We start from the raw sequence: 21,310 nt of genomic DNA on the forward strand, positions 1-21,310 counted from the left end.
TTTTAAAGCTGTTATTGAATGTCCAGGGAGATTGAAGTGTTCTCCTACTGGCTTTTGTATGTTACCGTTCCTGATATCTGATTTGTGTCCATTTATTCTTTTATGTAAAGACCATCCAGTTTTGCCAATTACATGGCAGAGGGGCATTGCTGGCATATGATGGCATATATCACATTAGTAGAGGTGCACGTGAATGTGCCCCTGATGGTGTAGCCGATGTGGTTGAGTCTTATGATGGTGTCACTAGAGTAGATATGGGGACAGAGCTGGCAACGGGGTTTGTTTCAGGGATTGGTTCCTGGGTTAGTGTTTCTGTGGTGTGGTGTGTAGTTGCTGGTGAGTATTTGCTTCAGGTTGGGGGGCTGTCTGTAAGCGAGGACTGCCTTGCCTCCCAAGGTCTGTGAGACTGAGGGATCATTTTCCAGGATAGGTTGTAGATCGTTGATGATGTGCTGGAAAGTTTCTAGCTGGGGGCTGTATGTGATGGTGAGTGGTGTTCTGTTATATTACTTGTTGGGCCTGTCCTTTAGTAAGTGACTTCTGGGTACCCGTCTTGCTCTGTCAATCTGTTTCCTCACTTCCCCAAGTGGGTACTGCAGTTTTAAGAATGCTTGATAAAGATCTTGTACCATGCTGGACATCAGAGACTCCTCCACACAGCAGGGAAATTCTCTCAGGGCCCTGACTAGGCCATAGTAACAACCCCATTTCCTTGTTCCCACACACATCAGGGGCTTTTGCCTCCCAAGGATCCAGCTGCCCATTGCTGGGGTGAGGATTCAGCAGCAGCCGAGAATCAGCTGGTCAGTGACTCTGTGGCTCTGCCTGGTCTAAGCAAACCTCAGGCAGAGGAGGAGAAGCCCCCATCAGCCCCTCTCCCCTGCTGCAGCCCTGGCTGCTGACCTGATGGGCCACAGGGGGGAAAGGAGGGAGAGAAACTCCTCCAGACACTTCCTCTCCCTGGCTGAAGTTCCGCCCTCTCCATCCCCTCCCAGCTGGGATCCCCCTGTCATGAAGATGAGGAGAAGGACACTTGGGCCAGGCCCCACCTTTACTCTAGACCCCTGTACCCACCCCCCACCTTCCACCAGCCCATGGGGTGAGTTCCCCCACTTACCTGGAGCTGTTCTCTGTAGGGGGAGTGTCCCTGGGGGCTGGTAACTCCTCCCCTCCCCAAATCCCCCAGAGTGCTGGGCTCTGGGGGAATCAAATGTCAAGGGACCGGGGCTTTGGGTTCTGTGGAGGACATTGGGGATTGAATGATTGGGGCTGGTGGACCTGGGAAGCAGGGGGAGCTCGGTGCTGGGGTATCAAGTGGAGATACATGGGATAAGTGCAGAAGGAGAGCACAGGGGTAGAGAGGTGCTGTCTCTCCTCACTCACCCCTCTGCCCCTTCCCCCTGCCCCCTCTGCATTCAGACAGCGCCACTGAGAGGGATTGATTCCCACAGGGCCTATTGTGGGAGGCCTGGAGATCCCACCTCTGCCTCTGCAGCATCAGCCTCTTAAGTTCTATCTATGCTACAAGGTGTGGTCAGGATTAGCCAGCAGATCTCTGTGACCCTCCTCCAGATTTCCTAATGTAAACTCACCCCGAGCATCTTATGTGTAAGGCTAAGAGTTTGTCATGGATATTTTAGTAAAACTCATGGTGACAGGTCACAAGCAATAAAGCTAAATTCACAGAATCCCATGACCTGTCCATCAGTTTTACTAAAAATATCCATGACAAAATGGGGAGGGAGAAAGCTCCATTGCTGCTTGGGTCTGGTGTCCCTTGACTGCTGGACAGCAGCAGGGGGCCCATGCTGGCTAGGATTTGGAGCTCCAGGAGCCCCCTTCCACCTGTAACTACTCAGATCTCTGGGCACCACCCACAGCATCTGGAGCTGCGGGGTACCCAGACGGCCTGCAGCAGCTCAAAGCCCCACTGAACAGCTCTTGGTTGTCACGGGCAGCAGGGGGATCCTGCAGCTCTGAGCTGCCACGGGCTGAAGTCACTGAGTAGGTCTCTGGAAGTCACAGATTCAGTGTCTTCCGTGACCTCTGTAACAAAATCGTAGCCTTACTAATGTGTTCTAACTCTCTCCCATTAGCAGAGTGATCATTAGTCCCTGAGTTTCCCCTTTGGGGCCAGATTGTCTCATTCCCAAATAGTCTCACATTACTCCAGGCCATGCTGAAAAGCATTTAGTTTTTGTTCATTTTCTCCCTTATGGAGCAGAATTAACTAGATGCTAAAAGAATGTGCAGCAGGGACAGTAAAATGTGGTGTTTTACCTTCTGTGGTATTTCAGGGCGATGAGGTGAGTCCGAGGGATTCCCTCCTTCCCCCATCACCATCACGCTCCACTCTCCACACAGCAGCCTCTGTCTCAGCAATGCAGAATTTATCCTGACCCAATTCTACCCCTCTGCGTCCCAATGTCACTTACCACCATGTCCCTGGCTCTCCATGCTTAGGAATCACAATTTTGATGTCTATGATCATAAGTCAGACCCCTGAGGGCTTGGGAAGAAAGTGCCCCAGACCTGGGAGTGGGCAAGGAAATCCAAAAAAAACCTCAAAGCAGTTTTCCCTTTCCGATCTTATAGGCTTGTTTCCATCCATTGGTAAAATTGCTTCCCAGCTTTTCTAGGCTTAGTCCAGATCATTTATAGATGGGAAGATTTTTCTTTCTTTCTCTTTCTTTTATTATAATGATGCAACTAATACAACCGAATAATGAAGCTAGAAGTGAAGCTGGTTTAGCCACTTCAGAAGAAAATGGGTACGCTTATTTTCCTGTTTTGAGTCTTAAAGGATTCTTTGAGATTTCACTCTATGAATGTGAAAGTGTTTTATAGCTCACCCTGGACTGTGGGTTTTTCTCTCTCCATGAAGGCCATTAGGTCACGTACTTTGATATTAGTTTAGTTTGACAGGATATAGCTCAGATTTATTGAGGACTTCAGGAAACACATGATCGTTTGTTGGAATCATCCTTTTATAGATTTTATTTTAATTTTTAACTAACACTTTGCCTTGAGATATTTTTGTGTGGTTTGAACAATGACAGTGTCAGTATCTCTTAGCACAAACACGGATGGTGTGAGCTAGATTCAGAGTGGAAGAGGCAGAGACTGAAATGGAGAAAAAGTTACTGCCTGATCCCTGCAGTGATGTGAGATACTGCTGGGAGGGGAAGAAGGCAGGAACAGCGGAGCTGGGAAACTGTTTGGTTTGCTCCTGAGAGCCAAATGGCTGAGGCTGTGAACTGTGAACTCGATCCATCACAGCCACAAAGTGACTACACTTGGCTTGTCAATTTCATGTGAAGCTGCCCGGACACTTGCTGTAATGGGAAAACCCCGCTCGTCAGGCTCAAAAAAGAGGCTCTGTCTGGGAAAACGTCTATGCGGTAAACCTAAATCGACCTACATAGTAACGACAATGTCCACACTACCCTCCTTGGGTCGGTGGCGTACATCCTCATGAGGAGCACTTCCACCGACCTAAGAGGGGCCATGTGAGGAGCTGAGAGCCTGGTCTCTTAAAGCCAGTGGCAGGTCCCTCCCAGGAGCTTGGCTGCCCCACAGGCTCTGGGTGAGCTGCCCCGCTCTACACTCCATTCCCTGGAAAGAGCGGGGGAAGCCAATTGGAGTGTCTCCCCTCCCCATTCCCTGCTGGTAATGCCACCTGGGGCTTCTTCCCTACACATACACAGTTCCCCTCCCACACTTTGTTAAACATCAGGCAGTCCACACAGGAGAGAGACCCCGCAAGTGCTTGGACTGAGGGAAAAGTTTCATACAGAGGTCAGACAACAGCCCTTGTTTCACATCAGAGAACCCACACAGGAGAAAGACCCCAGAAGTGCTTGGGACATTTGTGGCAAAAGTTTCAGACAGAGATCACACCTCATTAAACATGGGATCTAAACTTCTGTCACACATGGTTAAGCTGCTTGCTTGTAATTGACTCAGATTCAACCTTTAGAGAGATATTTTAAAAGTGTGTCCACCTTAGATAAGCTAGAGTTTGAAATGTAAATGTGTATTGTTAAAGACTTGGAAGAAGAGGGGTAACTGTAGTGGTCTATGTTTAGCTGTATCCTGTTAGAGGTTTACAATTTATCCAAAAGGTTCCTGTATTCTGTTAATTCAGAGATCAATCATTCAGAGATTATACCTGTCGCCCATGCCACCTGCCTAATTCTAGATCAGTCTCAGTGAATTTGCCGGGGGTAGGGGCTGAGGAATGGAGGGAATGTTAATAGCTGAAATTACCGAAATGTGTTTTGGAAGGTTAATGTTAATGGGATCTGTTTTGCTCTCCTGCTCAGACATTTTCTCTGGGGATCCCGGACACAGAAAGGAGCAGGTGTTACCATCTTGGCTACCAATCCTAATGGTGACTATCTACGTGAGCAATTCTCAAACTATGGGGCAGCACCCAGGGGAAAGTGGGGAAGTTGGCGCCTATGCTCCCTGTTCCCTGTAAAGAGCGAGGGAAGCCACATGGGGCTTCTCCCCTCCCCCACCATTCCCTTCCCAGTTTGACACCAGACCATTGATAACTACTCTGTCTCTGAGTATAGTCTTTCAACCAGTTGTGCACCCACCTTATAGTAATTTCATCTAGACCAATGAATTTGTCCCTGCTGGTCATAGCTGAGTCTAACCCGGTTGCCCCCTGCTTACTTCCCCCACCTTTGGAAAACCAAAGTTGTCCCTGATGCATTCCCAGCACTTATTGCACATTGGGTGCTATTAGGGTGGCCAGGTGCCCAGTTTTTGACCAGAAAGTCCAGTCGAAAAGAGGACCTGACAGTGTCTGATCAGATCTATTGACCGGACACCCGAAGTCTAGTTACTGTGGGTGGGGAGGCACTGGGTCATCACTCACACCAGACCCTACTCATCTGGGGCTGCCTGATACCTGCAGCTCCCAGCCCTGACTCCACAGGCAAGTCCCTCCTGACCTGGGAAGGGAGGGGTAGGAGGAATGGATGTGAAGAGAACCTTGGGGGAAGAGGCAGGGCAGGTGTGGGGCCTCGGGGGGAAGAGTTGGGGAAGGGGAGGTTCCGGTACTCCTGCTGTAGTGTCTGGTTTTAAATATTACCTGGTTGGCAACCCAAGTTGCTCGCTGAGAGGCTGTGAAAAATATTAACCAATATACAAATATCACTTTTCACAGCAGCAGACTTACTGGCTAGCAATAAATAAATTACAATGATTTTGATGTGTATCTGGGTAAGGGGACTGTTGGCCCCTCACTGAAACTTAGTGTGTGTGTGTGTGAGGGGGGTTGATTGGCCCTCTCCCAGTACCAGCCCGGGGGAAGGGCCAATGAGAAATGAAGAACCTGAGACTAGTCCCTAGGGCCAATGGGCAAAGGCCAATGCTCTAGGTCAGCCTTGTTGACAGGCAGGCCAATAAGCCTTGGTCTACGCTACGAGTTTAGGTCAAATTTAGTAGCATTAGGTCAATTTAGCCCTGCACCAGTCCACACAATGAAGCCATTTTTTTCGACTTAAAGGGCTCCTAAAATCGATTTCTGTACTCCTCCCCGACGTCACCAGGTTGAATTTGGGGTAGTGTGGACGCAATTCAACAGAATTGGCCTCCGGGAGCTATCTCAGAGTGCTCCATTGTAACCACTCTGGACAGCACTTTCAACTCAGATGCACTAGCCAGGTACACAGGAAAAGTCCCAGGAACTTTTGAATTTCGTTCCTGTTTGGCCAGTGTGGCGAGCTCATCAGCACAGGTGACCATGGAGTCCCAGAATCTCAAAAGCGCATGGATCGAACGGGAGATACTGGATCTGATCGCTGTATGGGGAGACGAATCCATGCTGGCAGAACTCCATTCCAAAAGATGAAATGCCAATACATATGCCAAAGTCTCCAAAGGCATGATGGACAGAAGCTACAACAGGAACACACAGCAGTGCCACGTGAAACTTAAGGAACTCAGGCAAGCATACCAGAAAACCAAAGAGGCAAATGGACACTCCAGGTCAGAGCCCCAGACATGCCACTTCTATTATGAGCTGCATGCAATTCGAGGGGGGGGCCCTACCACTACCCCACCCCTGTCATTGGACATCTGTAAGGGGGGAATCTCACGCAACAGGGATGAGGATTTGGGGACAAGGAAGATGAGGAGGAGGAGGAGGATGAGTTGAGGATAGCGCAGAGCAGGCAAGCAGAGAGACCATTCTCCCCGACAGCCAGGAACTTTTTATCACCCTGGACCCAATCCCCTCCCAACCCTCCGAAGGTGGGCTTCTGGACCATGAAGCCAGAGACGGCACCTCTGGTGAGTGTACCTTTGTAAATATAATACATGGTTCAAAAGCAAGAGTGTTTAATGATTAATTTGCCCTGAAGACTGGGGATGCATTCGCGGCCACTACAGCTACTGGAAAAGTCTGTTAACATGTCTGGGGATGGAGTGGAAATCCTCCAGGGACATCACCATAAAACTCTCCTGGAGGTACTCCAAAAGCCTTTGCAGAAGGTTTCTGGGGAGAGCAGCCTTATTCCGTCCTCCATGGTAGGACATTTTACCACACCAGGCCAGTAGCAAGTAGTCTGGTATCATTGAATAACGAAGCCTGGCAGCGTATAGTCCCGGTCTTTGCTGGCATTCAAGCAACATATGTTCTTTATCTCTCTGTGTTATCCTCAGGAGAGTGATATCATTCATGGCCACCTGATTGAAATAGGGGAATTTTATTAAGGGGACATTCAGCAGTGGCTGTTCCTAGTAGGCTGTTTGCCTGTGGCTGAAAAGAAATCCTCCCCTCAGATAGCCATACAGTGGGGGAGGGGGCCGTTCACGCTGAGCTGTTCGCGTTTGGCTAGCAGGGATCTTCCCTGATACCAGCCACACAGTGCGGGGAGGGGTGAAGCGATCATCCCAGAGAATTGGATGGGGTAGGGTTAGCTGGGTTTCTGCTGCACGTTAACCCCAAAACTGCAGCACCTCCTTCGAAATAGCTAACTCAATGGGCTTTGCTTGGTATGGGAAAGGAGGGCGCTGCTGTTTGAAACCATTCCCACATGTTATGAAGGTTGAAGAAGCCGAAAGACTATGGATTATCATGGCTGCCTGCAAGCTGAATTCTGTTACCCGGTCCTGCATGTGTGATCTCACACACCAAACCAGCAGGCACTCAATATAAGAGGCAAAATGCGACCTTGTATTGAAAGCACATGTGCTATGTAATGTGAATAGTTTGGTTCACCATGAAAGAGTCTACCCATTGTTCTCTAAAATGTGTCTTTTTAAATACTATTCTCCCTTTTTTCCCTCCCGCAGCTGCAAATGCTTCAATGCTCCCCGTATCATCTCCATCCCAGAGGCTAGCACAGATAAGAAGGTGAAAAAAATGCATGTGCGATGAAATGTTCTCTGAGCCCATGCAGTCCTCCTGCACTGAAAGACCTCAGCAGAATGCATGGAGGCTAAAACAAGATTAGAGTCCAGGAAGGTGGTAAATGAACTTGAGGACAGGAGGGATGATCAAGATGAGAGGTGGGGCAGCGCGATGAGAGGAGGCAGGATGCAATGCTACACCTACTGGGGGGTCAAAGTGACATGCTCCGGTGTCTGGTGGAGCTGTAGGAAAGGCAGCAGGAGCACAGACTGCCACTGCGTAACCGCCCGCCCTCCTCTCCAAGTTCCATAGCCTCCTCACCCAGAAGCCCAAGAATGCGGGGGAGGCTCCGGGCACCTAACCACTCCACCCCAGAAGACTGCCCAAGCAACAGAAATCTATCATTCAATAAGTTTTGAAGTGCAGTGTGGCCTTGTCCTTCCCTCCTTTCCTCATCCACCACCCCACCTGGTGCGTCCCTCCTCCCCCATCCCTCCTGGGCTACCTTGGCAGTTATCCCTCTATTTGTGTGATGAATTAATAAAGAATGCATGAATTTTGAACCACAATGACTTTATTGCCTCTGCAAGTGGTGATCGAAGGGAGGAGGGTGGTTGGCTTACAAGGAAGTAAAGTGAACCAAGGGGGTGGGTTTTCATCATGAAGAAACAAACAGAACTGTCACACCGTAGCTTGGCCAGTCATTAAATTGTTTTTCAAGGCTTCTCTGATGCGCAGCGCGTCCTGCTGTGCTCTTCTAAACACCTTGGTGTCTGGCTGCACGTAATCAGTGCCAGCCGATTTCCCTCAACCTCCCTCCCCACCATTAACGTCTCCCCCTTCCTCCCACAGAAATTGTGGAGCACACAGCAAGCAGCAATCAAAATGGGAATATTGGTTTTTGTTGAGGTCTAGCCAAGTCAGTAAACTGCACCAGCGCACTTTTATACATCCAAATGCACATTTTACCACCATTCTGCACTTGCTCAGCCTACAGTTGAACTGCTCCTTATTACTGTCCAGGCTGCCTGTGTATGGCTTCATGAGCCATGGCATTAAGGGGTAGACTGGGTCCCCAAGGATAACTATAGGCATTTCAACATCCCCAACAGTTATTTTCTGGTCTGGGAAGTAAGTCCCTTCCTGCAGCTGTTCAAACAGACCAGAGTTCCTGAAGATGCGAGCGTCATGCACCTTTCCCGGCCATCCCACGTTGATGTCAGTGAAATGTCCCTTGTGATCCACCAGTGCTTGCAGCACCATTGAAAAGTACCCTTGCGGTTTATTTATTGGCTGCCAAGGTGGTCCGGTCCCAAGATAGGGATTTGCGTTCCATCTATCGCCCCACCAAAGTCAGGGAATCCCATTGCAGCAAAGCCATCCACTATGACCTGCACATTTCCCAGAGTCACTACCCTTGGTAGCAGCAGCTCAGTGATTGCATTGGCTACTTGGATCACAGCAGCCCCCACAGTAGATTTGCCAACTCCAAATTGATTCCTGACTGACCGGTAGCTGTCTGGCGTTGCAATCTTCCACAGGGTTATTGCCACTCGCTTCTGAACTGTAAGGGCTGCTCTCATCTTGGTATTCTTGCGCCTCAGGGCAGGGGAAAGCAAGTCAAAAGTTCCATGAAAGTGCCCTTACACATGCAAAAGTTTTGCAGCCACTGGGAATCATCCCAGACCTGTAACACTATGCAGTCCCACCAGTCTGTGCTTGTTTCCCGGGCCCAGAATTGGCTATCCATGGAATGAGCCAGCCCCATTGCCACCAGGATGTCCAACTGTTGGGGCCCACACTTTGAGAGAAGTTTGTGTCCATGTCCTCATCACTCTCGTCACCACACTGCCGTCACCTCCTCGCCTGCTTTTGCAGGTTTTGGTTCTGCACATACTGCACAATAATGTGTGAGGTGTTTACAATGCTCAAAACTGCCGTGGTGATCTGAGTGGGCTCCATGCTTGTGGTGCTATGACATCTGCGTGGGCAATCCAGGGAAAAGGGCGGAAAATGATTCTTTGCCGTTGCTTTCACGGAGGGAGGGGTGACTGACGACATGTACACAAAACCACCCGTGACAAATTTTTTGCCCCATCAGGCATTGGGAGCTCAACCCAGAATTTCAATGGGCAGCAGAGACTGTGGGAACTGTGGGATAGCTACCCACAGTGCTCCGCCCCAAAAGTTGACGCTAGCCACGGTACTGTGGCCGCCAATTTACTGTGCTTAGTTGGGATGCATGCATTCGACTTTATACAATCTGTTCCGAAAAATTGACTTCTAAAATATCAACCTAATTTCGTAGTGTAGAGATACCCTGAGGGAGTCAGGAGTCCGTCCTCTGTGTGTGCCAGAAAACGGGAGAGGCAGGGTGGGGGCTTGGGGGAATGGATGGGGGCAGAGGGAGGTCGAGCATCCACCAGCCAGAGAGGAAGTTGGCACCTATGGCAGCAGTGCTGAGCCAGAGGGAGGCTGGAGCAGTCTGGAGTTGGGTGCAGTGAGCAGCTGGTGAGAGCGAGGGGGACCCTGGGCAGAGGGCCCAGTGCAGGGAGACACCCCTGGCCAAGAGGGCCCCAGAAAATCTAATAACCCCGGCCCACAGGAGGGTTAATCTGGCCCTGCTCACAGAGTGGGGTGATGTGTTTTCCTTTCACCTTTCCCATTTTTTCCTTAATTTTTTTATTACTTGCTGTTTAATAAATTGTATTTGTTCTGAACACTATGCAATGGAACTGGAGTGATTCATTACATTAGAAATAGTGTTTCCTAATATTCAACCTAAACCTCCCCCACTGCAACTTGAGACCATTGCTCCTTGTTCTGTCAAAAATAGATTATACTCCCCGTCGGGGAATCGAACCCCGGTCTCCCGCGTGACAGGCAGGGATACTCACCACTATACTAACGAGGAAGTGGTTGATGGGTGCTCTGGGTTACATACTCATGATGGGCCCTTCTGACCTTAACGTCTGTGAGTGGAACAGGAGCCGGACACAGAGATGCTGCAGCGCGGTGGGTTGATCGCTAGGACCCAGGAGCAGCTGGGAGGCGGCTCTGGGGGGAGCGATCGCTGGGCTCAGGCCCGGCAGCAGGAAGTGACTCGCAGCCGCTGCGGGGACTCTGGCTCCAGGCTCCTGGCGAGATCCCCGAGCCCCGGCGGCTGGTGCTGGGAGCCCGGAGCCCGGGCTGCAGCCGGGAGAGGGGAATCTCCAGCAGGGCCCTTCCCGCTGCTCCCCAGGAGCCTCTCCCAGGGCAGAGCCCCCAGCCCGGCCAGGCCCCTTCCCGGCCCGGCCCCTGCCCCAGGGGGCCCCGCTCGGAGGGAAGGTGAGAGAGACCCGCCCCCCCCCCGTCACCCCCGGGCTGCAGGGGGAGGTTTGGCCCCAGGCTGCTCCCAGCGGAGCTGGCTGCGATTCCCGCCCTGGGCCCGGGAAAGCTGCCGCCAGCTCCCGGTGTGTGCGGGGCGGGGGGAGCCCGGGACAGCGACACGTGGGGAGCGGGGGGGGGTGAGAGCCGGGTACAGACCCTGCCAGGCAGGCCGGAGGGGGAAACCCAGGAATAGGGAGGGGCAGAGGGAATAAAAATTGTCCCCAGATGGGTTGATCCAGCTGCAGTGTTTGCAAAAATAGGGCATTGGGGCTTTTCCTCCCCCCTTCCCCAGGATCTCAGCTCCCATTTCCCAGAGCCGTGTCCTTAAAGGCCCAGTGCATCGCAGAGCCCGGACAGAGCCGCTCTCCCCCTGTATAAGATGTTACTGAGCTGCTAAAGGAGACTTGATCCAGTGAAATATTTACAGACCCCCCCCCCCAAAGATCTCACTGTCACACCTGCTTCGAGTGTTTAAAGAATCTGGGTCTCAGTTCCTGTGTCTGCGTAAAGCCGCCCAGCGCTTCATCCGTGTGTCCCAGCCACTGTCCCTGTTCCCCGAGTTTCACTCCTCTTGGAATCCAGTCTGGGCAGTTTCACTCCTGTACATTAGTTCCTTATAAAAACATTATTTTTATTACTCTCAGCTCTTCAGCCTAAACTTTATTAGCTTTGTGCGGAGGGACGTCATTGGGCCATAGAATTCATATTTGTAATGGCAAATCATCATGGGAAATATGAATAGTTGCGAGTAGCTTCAGCAATCACACCTCAGGGTGACACTGTAACAGTTCCTGTTTCTATTATAATGTAATTTAAGGGCAGAGCTGACTGATTTCATGGGCTGGTCTCAAAACTCATCACATGAGTGAAGTGAACTTAGTATGTTTTGTTACACCTGCCAGACGGTGTCCTCACACCTTTGTGACCATGGCAGTCACAGACTCACCGATATGACCATCCCCATGTACGACAGGGGTAGCAGACAATGCCGTCTGTCCAAGTTACATTTCCCCAGCAGTGCCTAGTTACAAGGCAAATATCCACACGCGGCCCCCTACACACACACACACCCACACCCACCCACACACCCACCCACCCACCTCCCAGCTTACATTGGATTTTTTTAAAAGAAACAAATTCATGATTTTGGGGGCTCTGATCCTTGAGTGTTCAGGGCTGCCGGAGTCACTGCGGGCTCTGGCAGGGGGAGAGCTGATGGGCCAATGGGATCAGCCTCTGCCTGCCTGTCCCTGGGGGCTGCTGGGGGAGTCCAGGGCAGCTCATTATTCAGGTGTTGCCACCAGAGGGCTCCAGCTATTGCTAAGGGAGAGGGGCTTACACTGCAAATTGGGGCAATCCCCCAAAGTGGCCCCTTTGATTCTGCTCTTTTCCTAGTGTTTTGCTCAGAGATGCTGTTACTGGGAGGGTCTAAAGAGCCTGGGAGGACTCAGGGTGTGACATGGATTCCAGCCCTGTCTGTAACATGCCCCATAGTCCCTCTCACTCCATCAGGCTGAGGAATCACGTCCACATTTCACTCCAGATCGTCCCGTCTTCCAGCAGACACGTAAGGGAAATGGCTGTGATGGAGCCAGCTCAGGTAGGGGATTTTCAGGGAGCTTCTGGGCATGGGGAGGGAGAGGCAGGGAGGAGACAGAGTGTGATAAACCTGCCGATTTTCTGGGTAGGACCACTGGCAGCAGTGGGGGAGAGGGACATTTGCCCATTTTGAAAACAGGACACAACCCCCTGCACAGGACTGGAGCCTGAACCCACTGGCCAGAGGCTGCTGGGAAATATGAAGGGAAGCTGTTGAGATACCTGTCCCTGTCCCCGACTCAGAGCTCTGCTTCCTGGATCAGCCTGTGGCTGGCAGGTGTGTGGGAAATGAGAAGACTCTGCCCTGCTCTGTGTGCTGGGGCGGGACAAGGAGCTCTCACCTTCTCCCACCCCCTGAAGCCTCCTGGCTGCTCTGAACAGTAGGGGTCTGATTTTGTTACTCTGGCCCTCCCAGAGCTTTGAGGTTTTTTTCCTTTCCCTGTGACTAGTGGGATTGGGGCTGGAGCAGCAGGTGCTGAGTGGGGGACTCTTGTTTCAGATGCCGGTGACCTTTGAGGAGGTGGCTGTGTATTTCACCCAGGGGCAGGGTGCTCTGCTGGACCCCGCTCAGAGAGCTCTCTACAGGGATGTCATGCAGGAGAACTACGAGACAGTGACCTCACTGGGTAAGGGATTCCTGTCCCCTTGGTTATTAGAAGCCGTGGAGTCTTCATGTCTGACTCTGGTCAGGTTCTTCACTCGTCAGTTAGATCAGAGGAAAATGTTTTGCGTAATGCACAGCTGCCCTGTGAGAGAGACTTGCATCTCCGTGCCCTCTCCAGTGAGACACGGTGTCAAAACTTAATGGACATGTTAGGTCATCCCCACCCCTCCTGCTTTGAAAGAGGCAGAATTCATTCATTGTCCTTTTTGTATTGATTCCCATTCACACCAAATCCTTTTTTACCTCCCTTCTTGGGAATAGCTTCACCCATTGGGAAGGCTTAGAAATAGGCAGGGGTTTAATGCCAGAGCTGTGTGTGTGTCAGCAAAGGTCCTAGGCTGTGCAGATCCTGGGAATTCCTAGTGAGGGTGTAAAAATTCCCCTCACCTCCCCAGACGTCTGCCTCTCCCAAGAGGGCTCAGTGACCATGTTCCTGTTCTCTTGCATTCCACGTTGCCCAGCAGAGCACAGGGACAGATTCCTCTCACAGATTGTTCTTTATGACAGATGCTCTCTCAATCCTCCATGCACCCTGATCTGTTTGATTCCCCCCGCCCCTCCAGGATTCCCCATTCCCAAACCTGAGCTGATCTCCCGCCTGGAACGAGGGGAAGCACCGTGGGTGCCGGATTTCCGGGCCTGCGAGGAAAGTGAGAGCCTGAGATGTGCCCGCACAGGTGAGGACTGACACAGAAATGGGGAATGAAGGAAAAAGTTGAGAATCCCAAAAATATGGTGTCAGTAAATGCCCTTAGTTCTTCCTCCTCTCACCCAGGGTAGCGCAGTAGTCAGCAGATATCACTCACGGCTTTCCACCCGTCCTATTGGCTACAAGAGTTTCCTTCCCATCTCTCCTTTCCTTTGAGTGTTTGGGTGGGATGTGGAGGCACAATCCAATTGCTCAGTCTTTGTTTTGGGTTTTCCCTCCGTGTTATTCCTCTTTCTCTGCAGCACAATGACTCCTGTCTGGATCGTCTCTCTCTCCCAGCAGGTGCTGAGCAAAGGAGTGAGAACGAGAATGGGAATCATCATCAGGAAGTTGCTGGGAAAGTGCAACCACAGGGGACCTTTGTGGGAAGAGCTGAAGGGAATTTTTCCCAATGCTGGGAACAGGGAGAAACCTATGGAAATTGGCACAGGTCAGAAAAGCTGCAGGGAAACCAACCAAGGAAGAAAGTGGATGAATCTATTAAATATGGGGGAGGAGAAAAGGATCCCACAACCCAGCAGGCAAATTCCAAGGAAGACAAATGCTGTGAATGCCTCGATTTTGAGAAAGGATTTATTCTGAGATCACATCAGACAATCCATACTGGAGAGAAACCCCTTCAATGCTTGGACCTTGGACAAAGCTTCAATAATCGCTCAGACCTGAATAACCATGGGAGAAGCCACACAGGAGAGAAACCCTATCAATGCCTCCAGTGTGGGAAGTGTTTCCTTTGGAAGTCAGAAGTAATTAGACATCAGCTAAGCCACACAGGAGAGAGACCACATAAGTGCTTCAACTGTGGAAAAAGTTTCATACAGAGGTCTGACCTTCTTAAACATCAGGCAATCCACACAGGAGATAGACCCCATAAGTGTTTCAACTGTGGGAAAAGTTTCATACAGAGATCAGACCTTTTTAATCATCAGGCGATCCACACAGGAGAGAGACCCCATAAGTGCTTGGACTGTGGGAAAAGTTTCATACGGCGGTCAGACCTTATTCAACATCAAAGAATCCACACAGGAGAGAGACCTCACAAGTGCTTGGACTGTGGGAAAAGTTTCATACAGAGGTCAGATCTTATTCAACATCAGAGAATCCACACAGGAGAGAGACCTCACAAGTGCTTGGACTGTGGGAAAAGTTTCAAACGGAGGTCAGTTCTTTTTAAACATCAGGCATTACACAGAGGAGAGGGACCCCATAAGTGTTTAGTCTGTGGAAAAAGATTTGTATGGAGGTCTGACCTTGTTAAACATCAGGTATTCCACACAGGAGAGAGACCCCATAAATGTTTAGATTGTGGGAAAAGATTCATACAGAGGTCAGACCTTGTTAAACATCAGGCAATCCACACAGGAGAGAGACCCCAGAAGTGCATGGAATGTGGAAAAAGTTTCATACGGAGGTCAGACCTTCTTGTACATCAGAGAATCCACACAGGAGAGAGACCCCACAAGTGTTTATTCTGTGGAAAAGGTTTCCTATGGAGGTCACGCCTTCTTAAACATCAGAGAATCCACACAGGAGAGAGACCTCACAAGTGTTTAGACTGTGTGGAAATTGCACTTCTAAACTTCTCTGATGCAGGGACAGAAAGTGTTAAGGAAATTGCATGTAATTGACCTAGATTCAACCTTTAGAGATATGTTAGAAAAATGTGTCCTCCTTAGATAAACTAGAGCTTTGAAAGGTAAACGTGTATTGTTAAAGACATGGAAGAAGATGGTAACAGTAGTAGTCTTTGTTTGGCTGTATCTTGTTAGAGGTTAACAAGGGAAATAAATGGTTCCTGTGTAGGGCTCTATTCTGTGAATTCAGAGATCAAAAGGGAATATTACCATTAAGTAAAACTTGGTTGTAATAATGTCATTGTTTGTCTCCTGAAAGTTTATGGTAAACTGTCTATGAATTGCTTTATGGAGAATCACCTCATGTTAATCCATGTAATTAATTACCAGTGATGTTTAGGAACTAGAAGGTTACTTCAAAAGCCTATTGTTCAGCCAAGGACTGTGTGCTGTCGAGACGCTGCAAAAATGATCCTTTCTTCTCTTATCTGCTTAAGCATTTTTTTGCGGGGGGAGGAGAGGGAGTGTGAGTTGGAAGATGGAGATCTCCAGTCCCATCTGGACCACCCTGACATTGAAATTTGGACATTGGACTAGAACGTGATGAAATGTTTCTGTAAAGGACTCTTTGCAATTCTAAAGCATCATTTCTACAGTGAAACAGACCTAAGGACTCTATGCATCTCTGTATGTATAATGATTTTTTAACCAAAACACTCTCTCTTTTCTTCTTTTAATACATCTTAGTTGAGTTAATAAGAATTGGCTGTAAAGCCTGCATTTGGGTCAGAACTGACGAATTCCTTAACTTGGTGGATAATGTATTGGATCCTTTGGAATTGGTGGAACTTTTTAATATGAGGAATAAGATTTTCAGCAATCCCCATCATGTTTAACTGGGCTGTCTGGGAGGGATCCCAAGGCCAGGTTGCTTTAAGGGAGCTGTGCTTTGGCCTCTGTGTAGCCAATAAGGTATTGTAGAAGCTGTTTTGTTGCTGGCTTGGAGAATCTAAGTATTGTAATAGCCACTAGTTTTGGGGATTGTTGTCCCGTTCTTTGCACTTTGCCCTATTTGAGCAATCTCAGTATGCCCCCCCGGGACCCAGGTCACAATTACATAAATGCCTGGCCTCTGGGGAAAGTTTAATTTGGCCATCACAATCCACCACCAACGGAGGTGGGGGACTCTGCCAATGGTCCCCATTTCTCGTGGCCCTATGGCTCCCAAATCAAGGGTAGTGACTCTGGGAAATGTGCAGGTCATAGTGGATGGCTTTGCTGCAATGGGAGTCCCTATCTGTGGTGGGGCAATAGATGGAACGCATATCTCTATCTTGGGACTGGACCAACTTGGCAACCAGTACGTAAACCGCAAGTGGTATTTTTGAATGGTGCTGAAAGCACTGGTGGATCACAAGGGACATTTCACCGACATCAACGTGGGATGGGCGAGAAAGGTGCATGACGCTCACATCTTCAGGAACTCTGGTCTGTTTGAACAGCTGCAGGAAGGGACTTACTTCCCAGACCAGAAAATAACTGTTGGGGATGTTGAAATGCCTATAGTTATCCTTGGGGACCCAGCCTACCCCTTAATGCCATGGCTCATGAAGCCATACACAGGCACCCTGGACAGTAATAAGGAGCAGTTCAACTATAGGCTGAGCAAGTGCAGAATGGTGGTAGAATGTGCATTTGGATGTTTAAAAGCTCACTGGTGCTGTTTGCTGACTAGGTTAGATCTCAGCAAAACCAATATTCCCACTGTTATTGCTGTTTGCTGTGTGCTCCATAATATATGTGAGAATAAGGGGGAGACATTTATGGCAAGGTGGGAGGTTGAGACAAATTGCCTGGTGGCCCATTTCTCACAACAGGGCAATTAGAAGAGCACAGCTGGGCACGCTGCACATCAGAGAAGCTTTGAAACCCAGTTTCATGACTGGCCAGGCTACGGTGTGACAGTTCTGTTTGTTTCTCCTTGATTCAAACCCACCCCCTTGGTTGACTCTAATTCCCTGTAAGCCAACCACCCTCCCCCATTCTATCACCACTTGCAAAGGAAATAAAGTCACTATCATTTCAAAACCATGTATTCTTTATTAATTGATTAAAAAATAGGGAGATAACTCACAAGGTAGCCCGGGTGGAGTGGGGGAAGAGGGGAGGAGGAATGGACAAGGCCACACTACAAATCAAAACTGATTGAATGCCAACCTTCTGTTTCTTGGGCAATCCTCTGGGGTGGAGTGGCTGGGTGCCCGGAGCGTTCTTGGGCATCTGGGTGAGGAGGATATGGAACTTGAGGAGGAGGGCAGGTGGTTATACAGGGGCTGCAGCGGCGGTCTGTGCTCTTGCTGCCTTTCCCGCATCAGCTCCACCAGACACCTGAGCATGTCTGTTTGCTCCCCCATTAGCTTGAGCATCGCATCCTGCCTCCTCTCGTTGCACTCACTTAATGCTTTCCTGGACTCTGCCATTGTTTGCCTCCACGCATTCAACTGTGCTCTATCAGTGCAGGAGGACTGCATGAGCTTGGAAAACATGTCATCGTGAGTGCGTTTTTTTTCACCTTCTAATCTGTGATAACCTCTGGGATGGAGATGATGGAGGGAGTGTAGAAACATTTGCACGTGCAGGAGGAAAAAAGGGGAAAGTAGAATTCTAAAAGATACATTTCAGAAAACAAAAGAGACTCTTTCACAGTGAATCAAGCAATTCTCAGCAGGCAGCCCATGTTCTTTAGGTACAAGGTCGCATTTTGCCTTTTATATCGAGTGCCTGCCGGTATGGTGTGAGCCATCACACATGGCTGGGCAACAGAATTCGGTTTGCAGGCAGCCATGGTAAGCCAGAGAGTACACGGGGTTGACTTCTTCCGCCTTCATAACCTGTGGGCATGCTTTCGAACTGCGGCGCCCTTCTTTCCCATACCAAGCAATGCCTGTTGGGTTGGCCATTTAAAAGGAGGGGCTGTGGTTTTTGGGTGGATGTGCAGCACAAATCCTCCCCCACCCAATTCTCTGGGATGATCCCTTCACCCCTCCCCCCACCACGTGGTTATTATCAGGGATGATCCCTTTCAACCAAACGCAAACAGCTCAGCATGAACAGGCTCCTCTAATTGTCCCCTTAAACAAATTCCCCTATTTCAACCTGGTGACCATAAATGATATCACTCTCCTGAGGCTAACACAGAGAGATAAAGACCGAATGTTGCTTGAATGCGACCAAAGCCCAGGACCATTCCCTGCCATGCTTTGTGCTGCAATGATCCCAGACTACTTGCTACTGGCTTGGCGTGGTAGTGTCCTACCATGGATGATGGAATAAGGCAGCCCTACCCAGAAACCTTCTACAAAGGCTTTTGGAGTACCTCCAGGAGAGCTTCATGGAGATGTCCCTGGAGGATTCCTGCTCCATCCCCAGACATGTTAACAGACTTTTCCAGGAGCTGTACTGGCTGTGAATGCATCCCAAGTCTTCAGGGCAAATTAATCATTATACACACTTGCTTTTAAACCCTGTAGTTCAGTGGTCCCCAACCTTTTCCGTGTGGCGGGCGCCAGACGACTAGCCACTGAGGACCGTGGCCGCTGGACAAGTAGCCGCTGAAATGCCGCCGAGAAGTGGCAACGTCAAGAGGTGTCGCCACTGAAATGTCACAGAAAATCGGCGGCATTTCGGCAGCAGCACTTCTTGATTTTGCAGCTTCTCGGCGGCATTTTGGCAGCTGCTTGTCTGGTGGCTAGTAGGCGGGCGCACATAGATGCCCCAGTGAGCGCCATGGTGCCCACGGGCACTGCATTGGGGACCCCTGCTGTAGTGTATTTACAAAGGTACACTCATCAGAGGTGCCTTCTCCGGCTTCATGGTCCAGGAGCATGTCTTCGGAGGGTATGGCTCCAGGGTGATGAAAAGTTCCTGGCTGCCGGGGAGAACAGATTCTCCGCTTGCCTGCTGTGTACTCTCCTCCTCCTCCTCATCCACAAAATCCTCCTCCCTTTTGTGTGAGACTCCCCCTTGTAGGTGTCCACGGACAGTGGTGGGGTAGTGGTAGGGTCGTCCCCCCCTAGAATTTCATGCAGCTGATCAAAGTAGCGGCATGTATGGGGCTCTGACCTGGAGCAACCATGTATCTCCTTTGTTCTTTGGTAGCTTGTCTGAGCTCCTTAACTTTCGGGTGGCACTGCTGTGTGTCCCTGGTGTAGCCTGTCCACCATGCCGTGTGTGATTTTGGCACATATATCAGCATTTTGTCTTTTTGAATGGAGTTCTGCCTGCACAGATTCTTCTTCCTATACAGTGATCAGATCCAGTGTCTCCCATTCAGTCCATGCTGGAGCTCGTTTGCGATTCTGGGACTGAATGGTCACCTGTGCTGCTGAGCTCGCCGCGCTGGCAAAACAGGAAATGAAATTCAAAAGTTCACGGGGCTTTTCCTATGTACCTGGCTAGTGAATCAGAGTTGAAAGTGGTGTCCAGAGCGGTCACAATGGAGCACTCTGGGATAGCTCCCAGAAGCTAATACCGTCGAATTGTGTCTACATTACCCCAAATTCAACCCAGCAAGGCCGATTTTAGCACTAATCCCCATGCTGGGGAGGAATACAGAAGTTGATTTTAAGAGCCCTTTAAGTTGACAAAACAAGGTTGCTCATGAGGACGGATGGAGCATTAAATCGACCCAACGCTGCTAAATTTGACCTAACCCTGTAGTGTAGATCAGGGCTAAATATTGGAATATCCACCAGTTTTGAGGATGGTCGGCTCCATTCTTTGCAGTTTGCCCTAGTTGAGCAATCTCAGTGTGGCCCCCCGGACCCTGGTCACAACTTCATAAATGCCTGGCCTGTGGGGAAAGTTTCATTCCGCCGTCGTGGCCCCCAACCCCCTGTGGATGGGGGGGATGCCCTGCATTTCCCCAGCCCATGGTGTTGGGGGGGGGAATTCCATGCTGCTCCGCTGCCACTTCAGGTGGTGGAGAAACACCCCCGCAGCTCACAAGCTGCCACCAACAGAGGTGTTGAATCCTCCAATGGTCCCCAGTCCTCGCAGGCCCATGGCTCCCGACTCTTCCTGGGTGCTGGGGAATGCCCTGAGGTTCCCCACTGCCCATGGGCATTGTGGGATCAATCTCAGTTCCCCAGTCGCCATGCGTGCCTGGGACCACTGGAGTTCCCAATGGCCCGTGGATCCAAGGGGAATCCTGAGTAGCTCCCCTCTTCCCATGGCAGCTGGGGAGCATTTCCCACCCCGGACTTGGTGGCTGGGGAGGTGTGGGGTATTGCTTCCCCACCGGTGGGGACTGCCATGTTATCTGCGACTGCAGAGCCACGGGGGATAATGCAAGGCCACAGACACTAGGCAGCCGCGAGGGACACCACGCTCTTGTCTGTGGGGCCAGGAGAATGACAGGGGGATCTCCAATGCTCACAGAGACTGGATTCCCCCACACCCATGGGCAACAGGGAGCATCAAAAGATATCCTCCCTGCACCTTGCACTGTGAAGCTGGGGACAGATTCCCAAGGGGGATTCCCAACCCCATGACCTCTGGAAAGGTTTAAGGGGGATTTCCCCCCATCTGCAGGGCCTGGGGAGCTGCAGGGAACTTCCCAAAGCCCAGGGGGAACTGGGGAGCCATTTCCTCCCTGCCCCCGGGGAAATTTCCCTATGCCCCCGGCCCCTAGGGAGCTACTCAGGATTTTCCCCACATCCGAGGGTCCTTGGGAACTCCAGTGGTCCCAGGCACGCATGGCGACTGGAGAACTGAGATGGATCCCACAATGCCCGTGGTTAGTGGGGAACCGAAGGGCATTCCCCAGTGCCTGGGAAGAGTGGGGAGCCGTGGGCCCGCAAGAACTGGAGACCATTGGCAGACTCCCCCACCTCCGTTGATGGTGGCTTGCAATCTGCGGGGGGTGTTTCATGACGGCTGAATGAAACTTTCCCCACAGGCAAGGCATTTATGAAGTTGTGACCAGGGTCACACTGAGATTGCGCAATTAGGGCAAACTGCGAAGA

The 21,310-nt window shown here is 50.4% G+C and overlaps 1 protein-coding gene and 1 non-coding gene across 4 annotated transcripts; one reads left to right on the top strand and one right to left on the bottom strand.

Annotated features, from left to right (window-relative positions):
- Window positions 1-10,211: 10,211 nt before the first annotated feature.
- On the bottom strand, window positions 10,212-10,283 carry TRNAD-GUC (transfer RNA aspartic acid (anticodon GUC)). The gene has a single exon. It is a non-coding gene; the product is annotated as a tRNA-Asp (tRNA).
- Window positions 10,284-10,432: 149 nt separating this feature from the next.
- Window positions 10,433-18,285, top strand: LOC128847518 (zinc finger protein 436-like). 3 transcript variants are annotated; one of them, XM_054047006.1, is made up of 5 exons: window positions 10,433-10,696; window positions 12,134-12,338; window positions 12,837-12,963; window positions 13,565-13,678; window positions 13,990-18,285. In XM_054047006.1, exons 2-5 carry the CDS (start codon window positions 12,198-12,200, stop codon window positions 15,336-15,338), a joined length of 1,731 nt encoding a protein of 576 aa, XP_053902981.1. In that variant the 5' UTR covers window positions 10,433-10,696; window positions 12,134-12,197; the 3' UTR covers window positions 15,339-18,285. The 3 variants fall into 3 exon arrangements, with proteins under 3 accessions (XP_053902981.1, XP_053902980.1, XP_053902982.1); XM_054047005.1 differs by lacking the exon at window positions 10,433-10,696 and having other exon boundaries at window positions 11,959-12,338; XM_054047007.1 differs by lacking the exon at window positions 10,433-10,696 and having other exon boundaries at window positions 11,959-12,338; window positions 13,993-18,285.
- Window positions 18,286-21,310: the final 3,025 nt, after the last annotated feature.

This window comes from Malaclemys terrapin, chromosome 13, assembly GCF_027887155.1.
Source record: "Malaclemys terrapin pileata isolate rMalTer1 chromosome 13, rMalTer1.hap1, whole genome shotgun sequence".
Lineage (NCBI taxonomy): Eukaryota > Metazoa > Chordata > Testudines > Emydidae > Malaclemys > Malaclemys terrapin.